At 39.4% G+C, this 23,024-nt stretch overlaps 2 protein-coding genes across 4 annotated transcripts in view; one reads left to right on the top strand and one right to left on the bottom strand.

Annotated features, from left to right (window-relative positions):
* Positions 1-17,056, bottom strand: part of TDP1 (tyrosyl-DNA phosphodiesterase 1) — a 31,862-nt gene extending 14,806 nt beyond the window's left edge. The window contains exons 1-9 of the mRNA XM_060756871.2: positions 16,370-17,056; positions 10,379-10,422; positions 8,921-8,976; positions 6,542-6,638; positions 5,320-5,354; positions 3,448-3,540; positions 2,641-2,811; positions 1,587-1,665; positions 366-551 (exon numbers count right to left, since the gene is read on the bottom strand). Coding sequence (XP_060612854.2) covers positions 366-551; positions 1,587-1,665; positions 2,641-2,811; positions 3,448-3,540; positions 5,320-5,354; positions 6,542-6,638; positions 8,921-8,976; positions 10,379-10,422; positions 16,370-16,883 — 1,275 coding nt within the window. The 5' untranslated portion in view covers positions 16,884-17,056. The remainder of the gene's footprint in view (positions 1-365; positions 552-1,586; positions 1,666-2,640; positions 2,812-3,447; positions 3,541-5,319; positions 5,355-6,541; positions 6,639-8,920; positions 8,977-10,378; positions 10,423-16,369) is intronic.
* Positions 17,057-17,131: 75 nt separating this feature from the next.
* The window catches only part of EFCAB11 (EF-hand calcium binding domain 11), a 62,409-nt gene continuing 56,516 nt past the window's right edge, over positions 17,132-23,024 (top strand). The window contains exons 1-2 of one of the 3 annotated variants that reach the window (XM_060756899.2): positions 17,132-17,348; positions 22,339-22,434. In XM_060756899.2, the coding sequence (XP_060612882.2) occupies positions 17,280-17,348; positions 22,339-22,434 (165 nt within the window). In that variant the 5' untranslated portion in view covers positions 17,132-17,279. The remainder of the gene's footprint in view (positions 17,349-22,338; positions 22,435-23,024) is intronic. The other 2 variants (XM_060756890.2, XM_060756882.2) reach the window with 2 other exon arrangements.

Here is a 23,024-nt window from a genome sequence, read left to right as displayed (position 1 = left end):
TATTTATTTATTTACTTCATGCATTTCTACCCCGCCCTTCTCCCCACCCCCAGGCCTCTTTTTATGCCTCTCCAAAACAATTTTCCATTTTAAAATTAGTCATAGGTGTTGCAAAGCGCTTTTCCAGCACATCTGACTCTTCCAAGGATCAAAACAATTTTTCAAAAGTGTTCCAATAATTTTGCCTCAGAATGTCTTTTAGTGACATAGAAATGTCCAAAATAATGGCCTCTGTTTAGCTCTAGAAAATGTTTTAGCTGAAGCCTTGAAATCAATCTATATGTAAGATTTAAGCAAGCATGACAGTAGTAGTATTTATGCTCCTACATGTTTTCTTAAAACAAAACACATAAAGAATACAATACCAAGTGAATGGGGATGTCATGATTAGTTGGAGCCTTCCTGCCATTTCCAAGTGAAGTAAAACTGTCTCTGAATTCTGAACACAACCATTTGGACTGATCGTCTCCCAATGATCCAATACTAGAGAATTGTCCTATTACAGGCCATGAATCCTGATCAGGTATTTGCATCGCATGGTCTTTCAACAGCTGTTTTGAGACAAATGAAACAAAAGTAACCAAATGTTATCAATTGAACCTGACCAGAACAGAGTGTTCTATCTTGCATACATTGCTGCTTCTGAACACAGACAGACATTAGCTACTAATTAAACAATTCTCCTAATCACCAGACTTAAATTTGGGGTGGGGGAGGGGGGATTCTAAGGTACATTATAAACGGACACCTTTAAAAATGTAACTTACAAAGTCTTACAATTTAATGTATAATATTTAGAAATATGTTTTAATATGCATCTTTTATAGAAAAACATTTTAATCTGTGTATTTGTGGTATTTTTACAATGTTTATGTGTTTTAATTATTTTGTAACTCACCTCGAGCCATGAGGAGTCTCGGGTGAGAAATAATAATAATGATAATAATGCTTCAAATCTTCCCAATGAAAGATAATCCTTACCCTAAATATCATATAGGTACTGTATCAACACTTGAATAAAAATTATATATATTAGGGTTCAATTCAAGAAAGACATCTCTTTTTGTTTTTAATGGATTCTAGTGCTACCAAAGAACTGGGAAGTAATGGAAGAGGCTTAGGAAAAGATCATCCTAGATACTAATTCCTTTGAAGAAACGTCAAAAAATATATGTGTGTTTATCCTGAATATAAGAAGATGAAAAGGCTGTAGGATAATGATACTCGAATATCTGAAGAGAGTTGTCACGTGGTGGAGAAAATTACCTTTTTTTTCTCCAGGGTTCCTATGAATCCAATTGTCCAAGCCCTGAACAAATGGATTCATAGGAAATGAATTTTACTAACCATTTGAAATAATTTCCTGCATATATGAGTTTCTAGACCAATGAAGAAAGAGTCTATTTTATCAGTTTTTTAAAAAAGGCTGGATGATCAGCTAGTACAAAATCTTCCAACAATAGATTTACCATATTCAGATTGCACTGTAAACTTTCTGAGGTCTCTTTCAACTTTCTGATGCTATCAAAATCAGGGGAAAAGGTAAGAAAGCCAAAGAGAAGACAAGTCACACAAAAATCCAATACCTTTCTAAGTCTAAGGTGACCCCATTTCTCTTTGTCATTGTTTTGGTATCGACCTGGAGTTGAGCCAAGAAGATATACCCTACCAAAAATAAAAGACATATATTGAGTGCATCTATGCAAGACAATAATAAATCAGTATGTTTTCACCAAAGTGCATTCTTGAAGAACATTAGAAGGAAGAATTTTTTTTTTACTGTATTTTTACCGCATTCTATCACAGGGGACTCAGTGCGGCTTACAAATTGGCAACAATTCAATGCCGCATTAAGACATTTTAAAAAACCATACAAATTACATTGTGCATTTAAATATATTTAAATAAGCAGTTGAAAACAAAGCACATAGTCCTGAAATCATAGTGCATATTAATATATAATATATTATTATATCATCCATGTTATAATAGAATACATTATATTTATATATGTGTGTTATAATTCAAATCCGGGGAGTGGCTTGAGTTCCTGCTGTTAGCCCCAGTTTCTGCCAACCTAGCAGTTCGGAAACATCCAAATGTGAGTAGATCAATAGGTATCGCTCCGATGGGAAGGTAACGGCACTCCATGCAGTCATGCCAGCTACATGACCTTGGAGGTATCTACGGACAATGCCGGCTCTTCAGCTTAGAAATGGAGATGAGCACCAACCCCCAGAGTAGGATATGACTGGACTTATGTCAGGGGAAAACCTTTACCTTTACGTATGCTATATTATTATATATACTTTAATATAATTATTATATAATTTATTATTTAAGAAGGAAGTCTTAAAGACACCATAGCCTACAGTCTAACTGAAATAGTTTAACATTTGAAGAGAAAATTATTTTCAGAAAAAGTAATCACCTTTCATTAAAGGCTTACACTTTTTTTCAATTTCTTGTATGTTCTGAGAATATGAGTAAAAATGTTACCTTTATAGTAACCATTAGACAATCTGGCATCTCTAGCACTCCATACCAATTTCAACATGTAAAGTAACAGTATACCTACACAAGAAACACTAAATAAAAATAATAATACTAGTTTTTCAAGAAGAATTTCAAAGCAGATACCTTGTCTCTGAGAAATCATATTGCTTAATTGTTTCAGCCCATTTAACGAGAGCAGGAGACTTGTAAGACATCAAATAGCTTATTAGGTCAGACTTGAACATTGTATGGGATTCACCATCAGATGCAGATGCTCCAGCTGGGAGTCTTGGATACAGAGGACTTAGCCACACCCTAGAAGATTAAAACACACTTGAAAAGGCAACCTTGATAAATATTTTCCAAAATTTCTTTCAGGTAATCAAAGCAAGAGATTTAACATCTTCTGTTGCTATTACTGATTCCCAATATCCTTCATATCCATCCCTCACCATATATCTGCTGTACCCATCCTTCTTACCAAAATGGAATCAGCAATATTTCCTGTGTTGGTAAGTATTTTCCAATCAAGAGTTGCATAATATTAAATATCTTTCTAAACAGTGAGTGGCTGTACACAATCTTTTAAGGATGATGTATATGTATGCATATATAAAAGTGAAGGGCCAATATCCAACAGGATGCTTTCCTGGAAAAAGCAGTATTTTCTCCATCTTATAGTCTCCCTTTGTGTATCCTAAAAACCTTCTTCAAAGAACTGCAAATGTCTCCAGAGTAGGTTTTTGCTGTGTAGTGGAACTCCTGGTACTACTACAGATGTACCAATGTATTTAACTAAAGGAAGGGGCAAAGGATCTTTAAAACGAACAAAAAATAAATAAAATAAACCAGAAATACAAATAAGAATTAAGCAATGTGTAGCTAGATGAATGTTGCCTTATTTTAAGATATGTCATTAAATTCAAGAGCCCTAAAAATCCTTTTTCTTACCCTTGTGTTTTCTGGTACCAGTCCTCAGCAATAAGATTTGCAGTATGTATCACCACTCGAAGACCTTCTTCATATTGCAATATCATCATTTTCCTTTTTTTTAAAAAAAACAAAAAACAAAAACAGCAATCAGTATTACATGAAGACATAATCAAATACCCCAAAAGTTCCAACTGTACATTTCACATGTTTGTGAGAATTTCTCACATACATTTTTGTGCGTATTCAACTCACTTACTGACTTATGGAGACCTCTTTAATTTTCTAGAGTTTTTCTAAAGAATTCTCACTGGTGTTTTTGCTAATACCTTCCTCTGTAATATAGCCTATAGTACTTGGTATTCATTGGCATTCAACTCTCTCTTCTCTTTCCATAGTGGAACTGCTTCTGCCCTTTTTCAGAGCTGGGTAGGAAAATGGCAGAAGTCACGGCTCTTTGGCACTTCCCCTCAAAGGAGGATCAAGAGACTGCAGTGGGTCAGTGCCTCTAAAAAATTCTCCCAGGATAGACTAAGCTCTCACCTTTTACTGATCTACTCAGAGAAATGGTTCCTTTTTTGATGAGAGTTAAGAACATTACTTACACTGACACATGGATAAGTTGACCCAGGTTTATTGGGTCAATTTTTGACTAAATTGTCTAGATGTATACATGAGTATATGCAGTATCTCTCTAGATCTATCAAAGTCTGTCTTTTGGCTTAGGTCTAAAATGGAAACTGTTTTCATGACCTAGTTAAAATAATCAGAGAAAGTGCAACCTTGGAAATTTTCCTGGGCTTTTCATCAACCATGCCATCCTTTTGAGTAGGCTATAAAAATGGAGAATAGAAACGCTTAGTGCAGTGGGTGCCAAATTTGGAGATATGGTAATAGCAGATGCGATGGACATAATCAACCTGCATGGAGTTCTGAAGTGCTTTTTTTGTGTGCATTCCTATGAAAAAATAGAGGGGACAAAACATATGTGATTTGCTGCCCAAACTTGGCAACAAACACCTAAACCCAGTATTTACCCAAACTTTCCCTGCTTTGAAGATTTTTTTTTTTTGATGTCAGGAGCGACTTGAGAAACTGCAAGTCGCTTCTGATGTGAGAGAATTGGCCGTTTTGTAAGGACATCGCCCAGGAGATGCCCAGATGTTTGATGTTTTACGATCCTGTGGGAGGCTTCTCTCATGTCCCCGCATGGGAAACTGGAGCTGACAGACGGGAGCTCATCCCACTCCTCGGATTCAGACCGCCAACCTTTTGGTCAGCAGTCTTGCTGGCACAAGGGTTTAATCCACTGTGTCACCGGGGGCTTCCTTTGAAGATATAAAATTATATAAGCTTATATCTTCAAAAAAGCATATAATATAGAGTTTGGAACCTTAGTTTGCTCACTATTGTGGGTTTTTCTGCAAGTCAATTCAAGTGGCAACAAGAGAACAGAGATGTGAATGCATCAGATTGCTCATTTTCAGTTCTTTTGTAATCAGAATATTAGCCCTTTCCTCTAGGCACATTATATGTATTTTGTCTATAGAACTAAATAGACTCAATTTGAACCAACCACTAGTTACTGGTTTGCATAGTATCTGACATGATATATTTTGAGTGTGCAGTGGCTTTTCTGCATCTCCTTTCAGTAAAGGTCCCCTCTCAAGTTCGGGGGCTCACCATGAGGCTACTTAAAGGAAAAGGAGGATATCAATGACCATTTTGACATATATACTGTTTTTTTTATTTCTTTGGATCCTAACTTACAAACATAAACAGTTGGTATCTGCATGTACTAGGCCATATTTTGAATTATCTTTAGCTCTTGGTGCTACAGAAAAAAAGAAAATTTTTAAAGTGGCTTTTCCTCAGATATCATAAATTACTTACGTGTGATGGGTTCCAAACGCAATGTCCAGTTTTGCCTACAATAAAAAGGAATTCCAGTAAAGGTACTTATTACATTGCTATTTTCTTTTAGAAAAAACAAAAACAAAACCATTTTCTAATTTGTTTTAGCTTACTGCTCCCTGGTGGCCTCAACACAAATTGCATGAAAGCATTTTTCACCCAAACTATATTTGTCATCTTCGAATTTGAAGTACTACAGAAATTTTGCTCACCATTTACCAACTTTTGTTGGCTTGCTAGATTTTTCTAGGATTCAAATTATACAAAAATATTGTACAAGCTACTGTAGAGAAGGAAGGGAAGAAAAACCCTACTGATATGTATTAATAAAAAATATATAATTAAATGCATTCATGGTCCAAACAAAAACATTAGAAATGTATAATATGCAGTCCCAGCACTGTGCAAACCTTTACAATAGTAGAAACAGAAAAACTACCAGATATTTTGTTCTTACATATCTTTAAATACAATAAAGCAATTTCAAGACTTGCTCAGGAAAGGGCTTCCCTTTCTCTACCTGCCCAACATGCCTTTTCCCTTGTTTGAACACTTTCTCTTTCTCTCTCTCTCTCACACACACCCCTATACGAAATCTTTTTCATATTTCACAGGTTCCGGAATTAGAGAAAATACACTTTCAAACATTTCAGGAGAATTCATTTAGAAAAGAGATTGCTGAATGGACCTTCAGCTTGGAGAAAGCCCCTAAGTATCATAATAATAAAAACTGCCAACTGATTTTCAAACCAAGCATTACACAGAAGATGACCCACAACGAGGGGATAAGAAAGTTCCCATAGGAAAAAAAAAACCAGATAAGGAAAAGTAGTGTTTCTTTTTATGTTCTCTGCTGAATTGGGGGCATGTAGTACACCTGGAAGCATATGCATGTTTGGATTTATATGAATGTTGATGAATACAGGGATAATATTTAGAATGCAGCAGCAGTTCAGACGAGCACATAGGAACTTGGCATGATACCCAGCATGTGAACAGGTTTTTGTGCCCAATATAAAATCTGCAATAGGATTTCCAATGAGCTTCCTAATACCTTTTCAAAATGAATCAAATCAAATAAAAATATTTTCTGATAAAAAATAGCCTTATCAGAAATGCTATATTCTCCGTATAATATTATTGATGAACTGCAATACAGAATGCCTCATCTTTTGTCAGTTTAGGGAAACCAAAGAATTACCTGGCACAAACGGACATTGTCATAAAGGCCTTTTTCTTCTTGTAGTTCTGCTTTGGATTCTCCTTTCTCTCCATGAACAACTAATAAAGGTTTTTCCCTAAGAACAGAGAGTACTTCATTAGAAAAAAAATCACCTATGACTAGGTTTGCACAAACTTTTATGTTTAGCAGATCTTAATTATATTGACAGCATGTTCCCAACCTATGTATTGGTTCCACATTGTTTATTCAATTTTATCTTTAACTGTATAAAACTCCTCCAAACCTTAAAAAAACCCTATATATCTTTAAGCCCAACATTCGACGTCATGCTGACAGAAGTAAAGTTCAGACAGTAAACTTCTTCACCTTTCCTCCCAGGTGACATAACAACTTTTAGTTATGCTCATAAAACCTAATATAGTGATCAGCTGTTTTATGTTTTTCAGTTTGAGGTCTAATTCACTTATGTGATTAACTCAATACTATTATTTTCTATTATGTTTTATTGCTTTAATGTATTCCTTGGGCATTGAATGTTTGCCTTTTTGTATGTAAACCACCCTGAGTCCCCTTGGGGGAGATAGGGCGGTCTATAAATAAAGATTTATTTATTTATTTCTTATATGTAAAATACTGCACCTAAGCTGAAATTTAGTAAACAGCAGCATTGGTCATCTCACTATAGCATAACTCTTCTTCAGCAATGGGATTATGTACTCTTGTGAGGCAAGAACTATACTTATGATAGGATGCTGCTGATAAGAGTCTCACATGTCAGAGAAGCAGGTCAAGACCTTCTTCTGTCAACAGGCATTTGAAGGAAGGTAAGGAGCAGTATTTGTGGAGGTTGGGTGGGATTGGGGGGGGGCTTTGAGTTTTAAATGCTAGTTTAAGTATATTTATTATATTTTAATTCTGCTTTTATCACACTTACTATTTAATTTTTTTCACTTTTGTATTGCACTTTTAAAATTTGTCTAGCGTGGGATTGTTAGTCGCCTTGAGTCCCCACGGGGAGAATGGTGGAGCATAAATAAAGTTAATAATCTGCCAAACAGTGATGAGGCAGCAGCAGCAGGAGGGTGACAATGTTGGAGGATCTCTCAGGGCACATCTACAATGACCAGTTCCAAATGGTATTGAAGAAAGTGGTTTCACTATGCAAATGATTCCATATGAAATTCTGGAACCAGTTTGAGGCCAGGATGGTGGTCACACACAGCACAGAGTGCTGATAAGCAATCAAGGGCTTTTTGTGAGTGTTTGTTGTCTAGATGCTGCAGTTTGAAGCTAGCCTTGAACTACATTAAATTATCAGTGTAGATGGGGCCTCGGAGACAATGGCAGTGGCACCACAGCTTTTAGTATTGCACAGCAAATCACTTCTGAATGTCTTTTTTAAACCATAAAACCCAAAATGAAATAATAATAATAATGTTTGTTTGTCGTGTCAGGACAACCAGTCAAATTATATTACATTTCTAACAGAACAAAGCAAGCAAACAGACAAAATACAAAATTTGTGAGTTTGGTAGTTGATTAAATGTCCTTTGACCAGTATCTGGCCACTTGGAGTGCTTCTGGTGTAATAATAATAATAATAATAATAATAATAATAATAATAGCTTTATTTTTGTACCCGCCTTCATCTCCCCAATGGGACTCAGGACGGCTTACATGGGGACAGATTAAAATTCATAAAACACATCATAAACAATACAAAACAATCAGATACATAAAACAATATAAAAACAACCATTGAGCAACAACCAGTGGCCTGAAATAGTAGCAGTTTCTGGTCTCGGGCGGGCAGGCTGATGAAAAACAATTGTGAGGACTGGGCTAATGAATAAAGTGCAGATACCAGGCGACAGAATTAAGGATAAAGGGCTATGTAGGGTGGAACTTTACATCCCTGGGCAGGGAATAGTAGAAAGAAGATATAATGCCAGAAACATTTTGCTAACTTTTTTTGTCAGCTCATGCAGTCCTTGGTGAATCTTTTACTTCTCTTGTAAAAAAAACATGGCTTCTATCATGAATGTAAGAGACAGCATGAGAAGAAGAAAAATCTCAGGTGTGATCATTTTTATCACATGGATACTATAAATGATCAAATAAACTGGTGGGAGAAATATCAGAATAAATAACATGGCAAGGTTCCCGAAATATCAAGTAAGCTGAATTATTTTCTAGTGAAAGACAATCATAGTGTCACTGCAACTCCAACATCCCTTTTTTCTACCTCATAAAGCAATTACAATTAATATACGTTTAGCTTCATCATACCAACTACAACAGTAAACTAGGGAATCAGAAATACAGAGTTTCAATAACCTTTTTGTTCATTCAAATGCACAACAAGAATAAGTTTTGAAAATTACTAAAGAAACGTACCTGAATTCCTTTGGATATTGTTTGACAAGCCATCCCAAATCTATGCAGTAATTAAACTTAGTCATGGAGAGAAGAAAAACATGATTAGAAATGTATGTGGCTGGTGGATGAATACTTCTTCAACAAAGCAGTAATTGTTGTGTTATATTTGCTGATTAATGCTACGTGATATCTCCCAATTCCATTAGAATGCTATCTTTCAACATCTTAGAAAGTTCATTATTTCCTGATTAGAGCAATGATATCTGCATTAGAGTATGAATGTGTACTGTGTAAAGTGCTTTTCTATGAACCAGACAAGTGCAAGTCAGATGAAGGGCTTATCCTTCTATGGTTATTTGGAATACAAGCAAACTGGTTGAAGAGAGACTGGAAGGCCCATGGTTTCTAAATTGTCACTCACCTGGATAGAATTACATACTTGTTACCTACAGTTAGTGTGTTGTTACATATAAGAATAAGTTAACTTAATTCTAACTGCCATATCTGAGTTGAATTGAAGCGTTCAAAAATGTAGCCAAATCCACATATTTTCAAGGGACTGGGGGAATTAACACAAATTCAATTCAACAAAGCAAGCAGGACTGTGTTTGTATAGGTCTCTAGACCAGGAAATTGTAGCTTGAGAATGAATATTTTGGTGGGATTAATAAACCAAAGCCAGGAGTGGACAATTGCAGAGAGAGCAGGAAAAATTCCCCCATAGATCACATTACCATCTGTGAAAATGGAAGTGAAATAATGTCACTTTCTGTTCAAGGAATCAGATTAAATACAGTTGATTTTTGCAGATTGGATAACTGAGTGAGTAAAGGGGAGAAAGTTACATTTTGAAGTAGTTTGCATCCTAAACCTTCCACACCTCTGACCCATGAAAGTAAATATTTTATTAACATTTTTTTCAAGTTGGAGATCCTGGTTTATAAGGGCCACAAAAAGCTGTGATCCCACATAAGGGGTTGATTCAGCTCTATAAAATCCTGACTTGTTTAGGAGGATAAAGAAATTTCTGGTTTAGGTTTCTACTCCAGCAAGAGGAGCTAAGTTGGAGAAAAATGGGCTGTGTGTGTGTACCTGTACATAATTGTTCAGGGGAAATCGAACACCTCTGTAATGACACATACACCAGATAAATATGTAAGTATGTACATAATAGATCAGGTCAGTTTTACTCATTCTTTAAGAAAATGAAAGCATATATTTGGAACATAGCCAGATATCTCATTGGTGCAATACTTTTAATTACCATTTGAGTTTTCTAGAAATCAGCGTTTCATAAGATCATTTCTATTTTGTGATATTTTGGCTTTTCCAAACAGAGGTATTTTTTAATGTATCATAACACAACTTCTGGTGTTATGTATCACCAGAAGACTCTTTCACAAGTTCTCGCAGTTCTGACAGGTAATATGCAATACTATATTACATTTTAAAAAGAAAACTACAATGCAAGTTTACCTGAGCAGAAGATACCAGAGTTCCAAAGAGGGGAGACAAAATATCTATGATCAAAATTAGAAAAAAAAATATAAACACATTTTTACATTAAAATATGTATCTAACATTTTTGAACTATCATCCAAAAGTCAATACTAAAGCTACTGAGGCCAGAAACGAATTGTATCTTGTTATTTAATCTGAACTAAAATAAACTGTAGTTAATTTAAACTTTAATTTATGGTCTGAACAACCCAAGGTCCAAATGTGACTCCTGATGTAGCTTCTTGAGATAAATCATAGCTAACACTTAATGTTAGGTGTGGACGTACTAGAAGAGGGGGAGGAAAGGAAGAACAAAATGAGTTGGTGTGAGTTTTCCAGGCTGTATGGCCATGTTCCAGAAGCATTCGCTCTTGGCTTCTGGAACATGGCCATGCAGCCCAGAAAACTCATAGCAATCCAGTGATTCTGGCCATGAAACCCTTCAACAACATGAAGAGCAAACTCATGCTTCAGCACTCAGTTTATATGATATTGCATCAAAACATTTATTTCTGATATTATTTTGGGTTTAGTCCAGAAAGGATAGCCAAGGTGACTTTCAATTTTGAAAACAAAATTTAAAACTTTTAAAATACATGAGAACTACAAAATTAAAAGCTGACAGCACCAATTCTTTAAAAACATCAAATGTACATATAACTAAAAAAAACCCCCAAAACTATGCAAGTCAAAAATGTTTCAACAGCTTGTCTAAAATTAAACAAAGTGGCCTACAATTAAACAAGCATTCTTATAAATGCAGACACACCCATACCAGAGCCATTTTGGGGTTATACGAATGGGACGCAGAGGTACAGGTTCAAACCCATCTAACTATAAAACCTACAACTCTTTCTCATGTTGACTTTCCCTACAGAGCTGTTGTGTGAATAAAAACAGGATGAGAAAATCAACTCATGGCAGAAAGGACAAAATATAAACTTGACAAATAGATAAGTCACAAACACCATAGATCGGGCATCCTCAAACTCTGGCCTCCAACTCGTGGAATTCCTGGATCACTGAACAAGCTGGCTAGGGCTTCTGGGAGTTGGAGGTCCAAACAGCTGGAGGGTCACAGTTTGAGGACGCCTGCCATAGATCAGTGTTTCTCAAACTGTGCTCCTCCAGATGTTATATGACTTCCGCTCTCACAATTCCCAACAGCTGGTAAACTGGCTGGGATTTCTGGGAGCTGAAGTCCAAAACACCTGGAGGAGCAGTTTGAAAATCACTGCCATAGATAGTACAGGTATGCATTACTTTTACAGTTACGGTTACAAATAATGCCTACCAAAAACTTTTAGTGGGAAAAATGGAGCATTCAGCACTTTTGTCCACTATGAAAATGTTGTATTCTATGTGCGTGTTGATTTGCCAGTTTGACTGTACCTCTTTGGTGTGGGAGGGGTTATAGACATATGATTGTACTGAGCATATTCAGACTCAGGACTCCATTTTGTAGTCAGTCTGCTTACCACCTCTTTGGAGGTGGATGTGTTTGTTTCCCACAAGTAGAAGTATGTGTTTGGTCTTCAATGAAAGCAGGTTGTTGTTTAGAGACTTTAGTAGAGAAGTATGACTTATGGACTTCAGTGAGTACAACAAAACCTAGACTATGGACTATTGACAAAGAATGATATCCTGTGTACTCAACACAGAGAACAACATCCTATCTATAACTGAACTTCAATAAAATGTGTCAGCATGGTGAATTAATACAAGATGTTTATGAGCAAACAAGATATGTTATTTTTCAAAGAATACTTTGTTTTTTATCTCTAAGTGCATATTTAAAACTAAGAGGTTTCAAGGGAGTGTATATCTTTTGGACAATTGCAATTTCAATGTCAAAGAAATAACCATCCTCTGCTAACCAAATATATTTTTGTAGTGGCAGTTTAAAGACATGGTTCTTCAGTTTAACACAGTGGTTCTCAATCTGTGGGCCGCGAAAACGAAAATCCGGCCCGTGAACCTCTTTCCTCTTTATTTAATTTCTACTCCTTTCCACAGAGCTAACCAGTACTAATGTTGGGGTGTGGTCCACAGTCAAAGTGGTCCCCATTCAAGTGGTCCCTGGTCAAATAAAAGTTGGGAACCACTGGTTTAACAGCTGAGTTACCTGTGTGCCATTACATGAAAACTTATGAATATCACTTGTTCAATGGGTTGACTTCTGACCTATGGACTTGCTATATTAGTAACAGGTTGAATTATTGCATACTTGTTACAGAATAAAACACCTTTGCAGAGTATATTAACAAGGACTTGTATTATTAATATTACATGATATATATATATATATATATATATATATCTGTTATGAATGGTATATGATTCATGTAACAATGTAGTAGTACCTTTAGTCACTATGTATGTTCCCTTCAGGATCCACTTTTCAAGAGCACTGTCAGTAGACCACTTGCCTCAAACATTGAATCTTTTTGATAAATGAGTAAGTAGTGTGAGTATATAAATACTTACAAACTTGATGTCTTCAATTGATCAATTGATAATATGTATTGTTTATAGACCCAACTACCTGATGAAGATTCCTATGAGTTGAAATGGGTTGAATATCGGAGTCTACTCTTGTGCTATAAAAAGTATAGGACACTTACTGTGAATGTCTGAGTCTACTCTTATGTAACAAAGAAAAAAGGACATTCATTGTGCAAGGACCTGTAGTCTACTCGTCTGTAGGAAAGACACAAGAATTAGTTCCATACATGTGAAGAAGATTTTTTCGTATTTCAAGAAAAGAACAAATTATCTCTCTTTAATGTGAATGTAACAATCCTATGTGTTACTGATATTTGTATTTGTATGCATACATTGAGTTTGTTTAGATACATTTGCATTACAGCAATTAGTGGATATTGGTACAGGTTGTCCACCTCCCTCCTTTCCTTTAGAAGACAACTGAAGACCTGGCTCTGGAGCCAGGCGTTCGATTCGAGGCCAGCTGCAAGAGGGAAAGGAAATTTAGATTTTGTGATATGGATTCTCCCAGCTCAGCTTAGTTTTAATGGCACGTTAATCTATTAATTTATTATAAAATTTTACGGCTGATGTAGTATAATGTTTTAAAATGATTTTATTGTAAATTGCAATTTTAATTATGCTGTTAGCATCCTCTGATCCTCATGTGAGGCTGCGCTGAGTCCCCTTTGTGGGGAGAAGGGCGGAATATAAATATATGAAATAAATAAATAAGTCTCTTGACTTCTAACAAGGCCATGCTTTTCTTGACTTGTGGTTTTCATGAAGTGGTCACCGCATGTTCATGGAGATTCACACTTGCCAAATGGATGTGACTTTTTTTATAGTTTTCTAAGATCTACAGACACACTCGCTGGATCACCTCAGTAAGCGAGAGTCCAAAAGTGGCAGGCCCAAACCCAGAATCTCAACCAATGGCTGATACCAAATGAGAGACTCCCCGCTGGGCACACAGAAGACTGGGCGACTTGGAAGGCGCTGAACAGACTGCGCTCTGGCACCACGAGATGCAGTGCGAACTTCAAGAAATGGGGCCACAAAGTGGAATCCACGACGTGAGTGTGGAGAAGAGCAAACCACTGACCACCTGCTGCAATGCACCTTGAGCCCTGCCACATGCACGATGGAGGACCTTCTTGCAGCAACACCAGAAGCACTCCAAGTTGCCAGATACTGGTCAAAGGACATTTAATCAACTACCAAACTTGCAAATTTTGGGTTTTGTCTGTTTGTTTTGTTCTGTTAGAAATGTAATACAATTGACTGGTTGCCCTGACATGACAGATAAATAAATAAATGTGTTATTGATATTTGTATGCATACATTGAATTCGTTTAGATACATTTGCATTACTGCAATTAGTGGATATTGGTCTCTTGACTTCTAACAAGGCCATGCTTTTCTTGACTTGTGGTTTTCATGAGGTGGTCTCCGCATGTTCATGGAGATTCACACTTGCCAAACGGATGTGACATCATTTTTTTAAACCTTTTCAATAAAGTTATGGTACAGTTATTTTCAATAGGTTATGGAATTTCCAATAAACTCCTATCTTGATATTGTATTGCCAAAGGCTTTCATGGCTGGAATCACTAGGTTCTTGTGGGTTTTTTCGGGCTATATGGCCATGTCCTAGAGGCATTTTCTCCTGATGTTTCGCCTGCATCTATGGCAAGCATCCTCAGAGGTAGTGAGGTCTGTTGGAATAAGGAAAATGGGTTTATATATGTGTGAAATGACTGGGGTGGGACAAAGGACTCTTGTCTGCTGGAGCTAGGTGTGAATGTTTCAATTGACCACCTTGATTAGCATTTGATAGCCTGGCAGTGCCTAGGGCAATCTTTTGCAATCAAACGCAGCACCCAAACACGAATCAAGGAACATGAAAGGCACTGTGGACTACTTCAACTACTACTATTTGGATAAAATCAATTAGTTTCCAGAGGCTTTTGTGAAGAACAATCTTGATTCCTAGGTTCTTGTGGGTTTTTTCGGACTATATGGCCATGTTCTAGAGGCATTTTCTCCTGACGTTTCACCTGCATCTATGGCAAGCATCCTCAGAGGTAGTGAGGTCTGTTGGAATTAGGAAAATGGGTTTATATATCTGTGGAATGACTGGGGTGGGGCAAAGAGCTCTTCTCTGCTAGAGCTGGGTGTGAATGTTTCAACTGACCACCTTAATTAGCATTTGGCCATGGTAGTCCACGCTCTGGTTACATCCCGTTTAGACTACTGCAACGCTCTCTACGTGGGGTTGCCTTTGAAGACGGCTCGGAAGCTCCAACTAGTCCAACGCTCGGCAGCCATGTTACTAACAGGAGCGGAGCGCAGGGAGCATACAACTCCTTTGCTGCACCAGCTCCACTGGCTGCTGATTTGCTACCGGGCTCAATTTAAAGTGCTGGCATTGGCCTATAAAGCCCTAAACGGTTCTGGCCCAAGCTACCTATCCGAACGTATCTCTGCCTATGAACCCACCAGGACTCTAAGATCTTCTGGGGTGGCCCTGCTCTCGATCCCGCCTACATCACAAGCACAGCTGGCGGGGACGAGGGACAGGGCCTTCTCTGTGGTGGCCCCTCGGCTGTGGAACGCCCTTCCCATGGATATTAGATCAGCCCCTTCATTAATGGTGTTTCGAAGAAAACTAAAAACCAGGCTGTTTGAACAGGCGTTCGGATAAATAGTGCAATGAACGATGAATATAGGAATGGAATTATGGATGACGAATTGGATCACGATTTTAGTTACGAGACGTGGATGTGCTGTTATTGATGTGTCATTATTTTGTATATTTGCTGTTAATGGTTTTAAATACAAGCCCTATGAGGAGCGGCTAAAGGAGCTGGGCATGTTTAGCCTGAAGAAGAGAAGGCTGAGAGGGGATATGATAGCCATGTATAAATATGTGAGAGGAAGCCACAGAGAGCAAGCTTGTTTTCTGATTCCCTGGAGACTAGGACGCAATGGAACAATGGCTTCAAACTACAAGAGAGGAGATTCCATCTGAACATGAGGAAGAACTTCCTGACTGTGAGAGCCGTTCAGCAGTGGAACTCTCTGTCCCGGAGTGTGGTGGAGGCTCCTTCTTTGGAAGCTTTTAAACAGAGGCTGGATGGCCATCTGTCAGGGGTGATTTGAATGCAATATTCCTGCTTCTTGGCAGGGGGATGGACTGGATGGCCCATGAGGTCTCTTCCAACTCTTTGATTCTATGATTCTAAATATTGTATGTTGTTCGATTGACTTTTGCTCTTGTTGTGAACCGTGTTGAGTCGCCTACGGGCTGAGAAACTGCGGTATACAAGTAAAGTAAATAAATAAATAAATTTGAAGGCCTGGGTGAGCCTGGGTGAATCTTTTGTTGAGGGGTGTTAAGATGTGCCTGGTTGTTTCCTCTCTGCTGTTTTGCTGTTGTAATTTTAGAGGGTTTTTTTTAAATATCTTGATATTTCTCACCTTTTATGTGGAGGGCTCCCAAATTGTATTTGGCGTCAATCCCTTTCACTTTCGTGAGGAAGAACCTGAAAGGGTTTTCCCCATCCAAGAGATCCCAAGTGTCCTGCACTTTTTGAGGAGCTTGTGAAGACTCCTGGCTCTGGAGAGGCTTGTGAGTCCCTTCTCCTTGTTCCTTCAGAGCAGGACGGTGTTCTTTGGGCCTGGCGCCGGCTCCCGCGTCTCCTTTCCCCTTCTGGCCTTTAGTGTCCTCCTCGTCCTCGCTGCTGGAAAGGCACCAACCCTGTTCTTCTGGAGGAGACTTCTGCTTTGGGGCCTGAGGAAAGCCCCCATCCTGGTGCTTCAAAGGGGAGGCCTTTCTCTTGAGCGCGGCTTTCCTGGCCTCTGAGCAAGGGAAAGAGGGCTCACCTCCCTTGCTGAGGCCAGTTTGCTGAGGCAGAGAAGTGGACGGCTTGTCGCCATCTTCCTCCTCGCTGCTGGAGACGGCCCACTTCCCATGTTCGCTTTCCTGAGACATATTCGAGAATTATGAAGGAAGGAAAAAGAGTCCCGCTTCTCCTCAGCCCGCCTTAAGGAGAGGAAACACTCCCTTCCATCCTCTCTTTACCGCCTTCTGTTTGAGAAACCTGGAAAGACATGCAAAAGGACACAAGAGGAGGCGTGGCTAACAGAGCCAACTTCCGTTTCCGGAGGAAACCCGCGCTCTCCCAGAGAACATGACTGACGCTTCCCGGCGTCCAATGGGCTTGCTTTGAAAGCTGAGCGGGGCGTTCCCCGTTCGTTCGTTCCCCGCCCCCAACTCTTCTCCGGCCAATGAGCGCGGCGCGTTTGGTTACTAAGAGGAAGTTGAGCGGAAGTGGTTCGGTTGCTAAGGACATCTTAGTCCTGGTTGGAGAGAATCGTGTTGCCGGCAATGAGCGCCGCGTTTGAAATGCCAGAAGCAGGCGACAAGAATCGGTCCCAAAGGAAGCGATGGGAGAAGGTAAGGACACCATTCATAAGGGATTTCATTGGTTTGGAAACCAAGCCTTAGGAGGAATGGCAGAGGGAGCTGGGGATGTATGTATGTACACTGTGTATATGTATGTAATCTGTGTATGTATGCATCTAATCGGTCTATGTATGCTTCTAATATGTGTATGTGTAATCTCTCTGTGTGCATGTGTGCAGGTACAACTGCACCAGGAGCTCCAATTTTGTTTGTTGTTGTTGTTCATTCGTTCAGTTGACTCCGACTCTTCGTGACCTCATGGACCAGCCCACGCCAGAGCTCCCTGTCGGCCGTCATTACCCCCAGCTCCTTCAAGGTCAGTCCAGTCACTTCAAGGATGCCATCCATCCATCTTGCCCTTGGTCGGCCCCTCTTCCTTTTGCCTTCCACTTTCCCCAGCATAATTGTCTTCTCCAGGCTTTCCTGTCTCTTCATGATGTGGCCAAAGTACTTCAACTTTGTCTCTAGTATCCTTCCCTCCAGTGAGCAGCCGGGCTTTATTTCCTGGAGGATGGACTGGTTGGATCTTCTCGCAGTCCAAGGCACTCTCAGCACTTTCCTCCAGCACCACAGTTCAAAAGCATCGATCTTCCTTTGCTCAGCCTTCCCTAAGGTCCAGCTCTCACATCCGTAGGTTACTACAGGGAATACCATGGCTTTGACTAGGCGGATCTTTGTTGCCAGTCTGATGTCTCTGCTCTTTACTATTTTGTCGAGACTGGACATTGCTCTTCTCCCAAGAAGTAAGCGTCTTCTGATTTCCTGGCCACAGTCTGCATCTGCAGTAATCTTTGCACTTAGAAATACAAAGTCTGTCACGGCCTCCACATTTTCTCCCTCTATTTCCCAGTTGTCAATCATTCTTGTTGCCATAATCTTGGTTTTTTTATGTTTAGCTGCAACCCGGCTTTTGTGCTTTCTTCTTTCACCTTGATTAGAAAGCTCCTCAGCTCCTCCTTGCTTTCGGCCATCAGAGTGGTGTCATCTGCATATCTGAGGTTGTTAATGTTTCTTCCAGCAATTTTTACCCCAGCTTTGCATTCATCAAGCCCTGTACATCGCATGATGTGTTCTGCATACCAGTTAAAAAGGTTGGGTGAGAGTATGCAGCCTTGCCGTAGGCCTTTCCCAATCTTGAACCAGTCTGTTGTTCCGTGGTCAGTTCTTACTGTTGCTACTTGGTCCTTGTACAGATTCCTCAGGAGAGAGACAAGGTGGCTTGGGATGCCCATCCCACCAAGAACTTGCCACAATTTATTATGATCCACACAGTCAAAGGCTTTAGAATAGTCAATGAAGCAGAAATAGATTTTTTTCTGAAACTCCCTGCCTTTCTCCATTATCCAGCGGATATTGGCAATCAGGTCTCTCGTTCCTCTGTCTTTTCTAAACCCAGCTTGAATTTTGTTTGCTTTGCATTTAATGTTTGTTGCAGTCCTAAGTTTCAGGGGCTCTGCAGATAGCTGGCTTCTTTCGGCTGCAATCATAGGGCAAGCCACCTGTCAATTATAGTTAGGTTCCCTGGTCCCGCCCCCTTTTTGGGCTTTTGGAGGGAATAGAAGCCTTTTTGGATCAGTCCACACAGAGCAGCTTTCCATGCAGGACATAATACCAAGAGCTCCTATAGAAAGCTTCGTCTTCTACGGCTTGGCCGGGGAGATACAGCCCACAGCTTGGCCGAGGATCATACAGCCTTACAGCTCCTTTGCTGAGGGACTTCAGTCAGCCATCACTGAAACCTGAACTCCTTTTTCCCTGGAAGTCTACAAAGCTCTGCTTGGTAAGGGTCGCTCGCGGAAGCCAGACGCAGTTGGTACCGGGTGCAGGGGCTCCACGCCATCAGAGGCAAAGAAAGACTGCCCAGATTAGAAGTGAAGGATTTCCCCATTAGTTAAAATACCAGTCATGAAGATAGTGCCTGTTCCCTGTGGACAAGATTGAAAGAGCCTATAGACTGTTAAGAAAGCTTTAAAGTACCTGTTTGTTTTCATTAATAAAGAACTTTGTTGAACCTTTAAGCAATCTAGAGACTCTGTTTTAAGGAAATCCAAGGGCCTTTAATCTGAGGCAGCCCCGGCGTCCCGTTGGGCACACAGAATTTATGTCCTGTCTACAGTCTTATGCACAGGCCCAGCGTGCGACAGCACAGTATGTATGTATGTATTTATCGTTTATTTATTTTTTGTTGTGTCAGGAGCGACTTGAGAAACCGCAAGTCACTTCTCGTGTGAGAGAACTGGCCATCTGCAAGGGTGTTGCCCAGGGGACGCCCGGATGATTTGATGTTTTTATCATCCTTGTTGGGAGGCTTCTCTCATGTCCCCGTATGAGGAGCTGGAGCTGAAAGAGGGAGCTCATCCGCGCTCTCCCCAGATTTGAACCTGCGACCTCTCGGTCTTCAGTCCTCCTGGCACAGGGGTTTAACCCACTGCGCCACTGGGGGGGGGGGGTCCTATTTATCATATTTATATACTGCCTTTCTCAGCCCGAAGGTGACTCAAGGCGGTTTACAGTCGGCACAATTCGATGGCCCCAACAACATAAATTAAAAACAAATAAAATATCACATAAAACTATATAAAACCAGTAAACACATAAGTCCTCAGCATCTAAATACTAAAAACATTTTCCACTTGCATCATCCAGTCAGTCCGTGGGTCTAAATTTGCCAGAGCTTGCATTTGTAAAAGCTTGCTCGAAAAGCTAGGCTTTGACTTGTTTTCGAAATGTTAGGAGGGAGGGGGCCGATCTAATGTCCCTAGGAAGGGCATTCCACAGCTGAGGGGCCACTGCTGAGAAGGCCCCGTCTCCCGTCTCCACCAAACGCATCTGCAAAGACGGCAGGAGCAAGAGCAGGGCCTCCCCAGAAGATCTTAGAGTCCTAGAAGGTTCATAAGGAGAGATGCGTTCGGACAGGTAAGCTGGGCCGGAACCATTTACTTATCTAATCTGTGTATGTATAATAATAATAATAATAATAATAATAATAAACTTTATTTATACCCCGCCACCATCTCCCCAAGGGACTCGGAGCGGCTTACATGAGGCCAAGCCCAATAACACATCAAAATGGAAAAGCAATAACAAACAATACAAAACAATACAAAATAATATAAATCACATATAACAATAACACACAAGATTTAAAAGCCTATGGCCAGGCCAGATGTAATAATTTAAAAATTAAAAAATAACTCTGGGTATGACAAGATAGGATGTATCTCGTAGGAGAGTTTTAAAAAAGTGAGGGGTACAGTCCAACGCAATCCAATGGTTAAAGTGCATTTGTAAGGACATTTTGCTGAGAGTTATTCCTTTATTCCAGGAAGACACACTGGAATAGCCATGTTTTCAGACTCCTCTTAAAGACTGCCAATGTTGGGGCATGTCTGATATCCTTTGGAAGTGAGTTCCAGAGTCGGGGGGGGGGGGGGCATCACCGAGAAGGCGCTCTCCCATCCCCACCAATCGCGCCTGCGAGGGAGGCAGGAACGTGAGCAGGACCTCTCCGGATGATTGAAGAGTTTGTGTGGGTTCATACACAGAAATGCGGTCACGTAGATAGGCGGGTCCCAAACCGTTCAGGGCTTTCTAGGTAAGAACCTGCACCTTGAATTGGGACCAGAAGATGAATGGCAGCCAATGTAGCTCCTTAAACAGGATCTTGTATCTAATCTGTGTATGTATGTATCTATTCGGTCTTACTTATTTACTAATATGTGCATGTACGTTTGTATCTAATCTGTCTATGTATGTATCTAAACCAGGCATGGGCAAACTGAGTCCATATTAAGATAATGTGGGATTTCCCGCCTTGATATTCTGGGATATAGGGCTGTGTGGAAGGGCTCTGAGTCCACACTGCCATATATTCCAGTCCAAAGCAGATAATGTGGGATATTCTGCCTTGATATTCTGGGATATAGGGCTGTGTGGAAGGGCCCCTAGTCTCCAGAGCAGCAGAAAACCAACTTGCCCCATTATTCTCAATGTCATATCATTTCAAATATTTAAACATGTCTACCATGTCCCCTCTCAGCCCTCCTTTCTCAAATTTCTGCCTTCCTCCAGCAGTGGCAGCAGCATCAAAGTTTAAAGGTAAAAAGCTGTCTATTGCTGCATACCCCCAACTGCCCCTGTCTGGCAGGTATAGTTCCAATTGATTTTCTATCTTCCTATCTTTTTTCAACTGCTGTTAAAATGTCCCAATTTCTCTCTCTTCCTCCACCTTTTGCCTTTGTCCTCAGTTTAGTACAGCAGCTGCAAAGTCTTGCCTTTCAAAGGGTTCTTCCATACAGCCATATAACCCAGAAAAGGCAGAAAATCCCACAATATCTGCTTTGAATTGGGTTATCTGAATCCACATTGCCATATATTCCAGTTCAAATCCGAAAATGTGGGATTTTACTCAGCTGTGTGGAAGGAGCCTAAGTAGGCTTAGGCAAAAGCAAGCTGCTGCATTCTCTTCTAGCTGGTGTGTTCTTCCTCATTAGTACTTTTTGTTTCTCTGATGCTGTTTGGCAAAGCATGTCCTGGTTTTCATCCATCAAATGTTGTGTTAAAAGGTATGTTATCGCATCATTTTTTTCTACTTTTGTTATGGTATTGTAAAACACCCTGGAAATGTTAGTATCGTATTGAAGTATTTGGAATAAATAAATGGCATCTAGAAATAGTAAAATAACACACAACCATAATTGAAGTAATTTTAAAATAAGTTTCACGTAGATTTTTCAAAGAAGTACTGGCATAAGTACTTTTTTAAATGAATTCTTGCAATTTGTATTAAAGGAATGGTTTGGTGTCACAAACTTGCATGGATGGTGAATTCTTTTGTAAAGTGTGCAGAGCCATTCAGGCCATAACTTGTGTTTTTATTTAACCAAATATTTAAAATTTATAGTAGAATTAAGAATGCATTAAGTGGGTTGTTGTAGGCGCATTAAGTATTCAGTCTTGCTTCACTCTTTATTTCCTTTAGGTGTTTGAGGCATGTGATGAAGATAAGAAAGGATATTTAAGCAGAGAGGACTACAAGGTTGCTGTCGTGATGCTTTTTGGCTACAAGCCTTCCAAGGTACAATGTTTTATTCACTTCTTGTGAGGATTGGCAAGCTTTTTAAATGTGCTGAATGCTATTCATAAAACAGTTAATAGGCTATATAATGTAGAAATGGAAATGTGGTCTTCAAAGGACAATATTCCAAAATATTTGTCTAATATTTAATTAAAGAACCAGCACTACAGCATTTCTTCTGTCATCAATTAGAGTCTGAAATTATTCACTCTTAGAATATCAGTGGCATATTATATCTTGCCATAGCATTATAGATTTTCATTCTGTGATGAAAAGCGCTAGATATGGTGCCATCTTTAAAATGTATGATAAATGGCTCAGTAAGAAATAAAGAAACAAATAGTTAAGAGAACTATTGATTGAGGCCAAAACTGAAATTGCATGTTTCGCTTGTGTTGCTCTTTTTAAAGTACAATGTTTCTAATACCTGTAGAACAAAATAAATGGACCCTGTGCAAGAAGAAGGGGGGGGGGGATTAACTAAAAAAAAACCAAATAAACAAATGAACAAAGCATAAGCTAGTGCAGGTATCTTGATGAATTGCTTCCTATATAATGTTTCAATTCCATTATTTCCTGGGGCATAAAAA

Source organism: Anolis sagrei, chromosome 1, assembly GCF_037176765.1.
Source record: "Anolis sagrei isolate rAnoSag1 chromosome 1, rAnoSag1.mat, whole genome shotgun sequence".
In the NCBI taxonomy this organism is placed as follows: domain Eukaryota; kingdom Metazoa; phylum Chordata; class Lepidosauria; order Squamata; family Dactyloidae; genus Anolis; species Anolis sagrei.
This window is presented reverse-complemented; position numbering and strand designations above follow the sequence as displayed.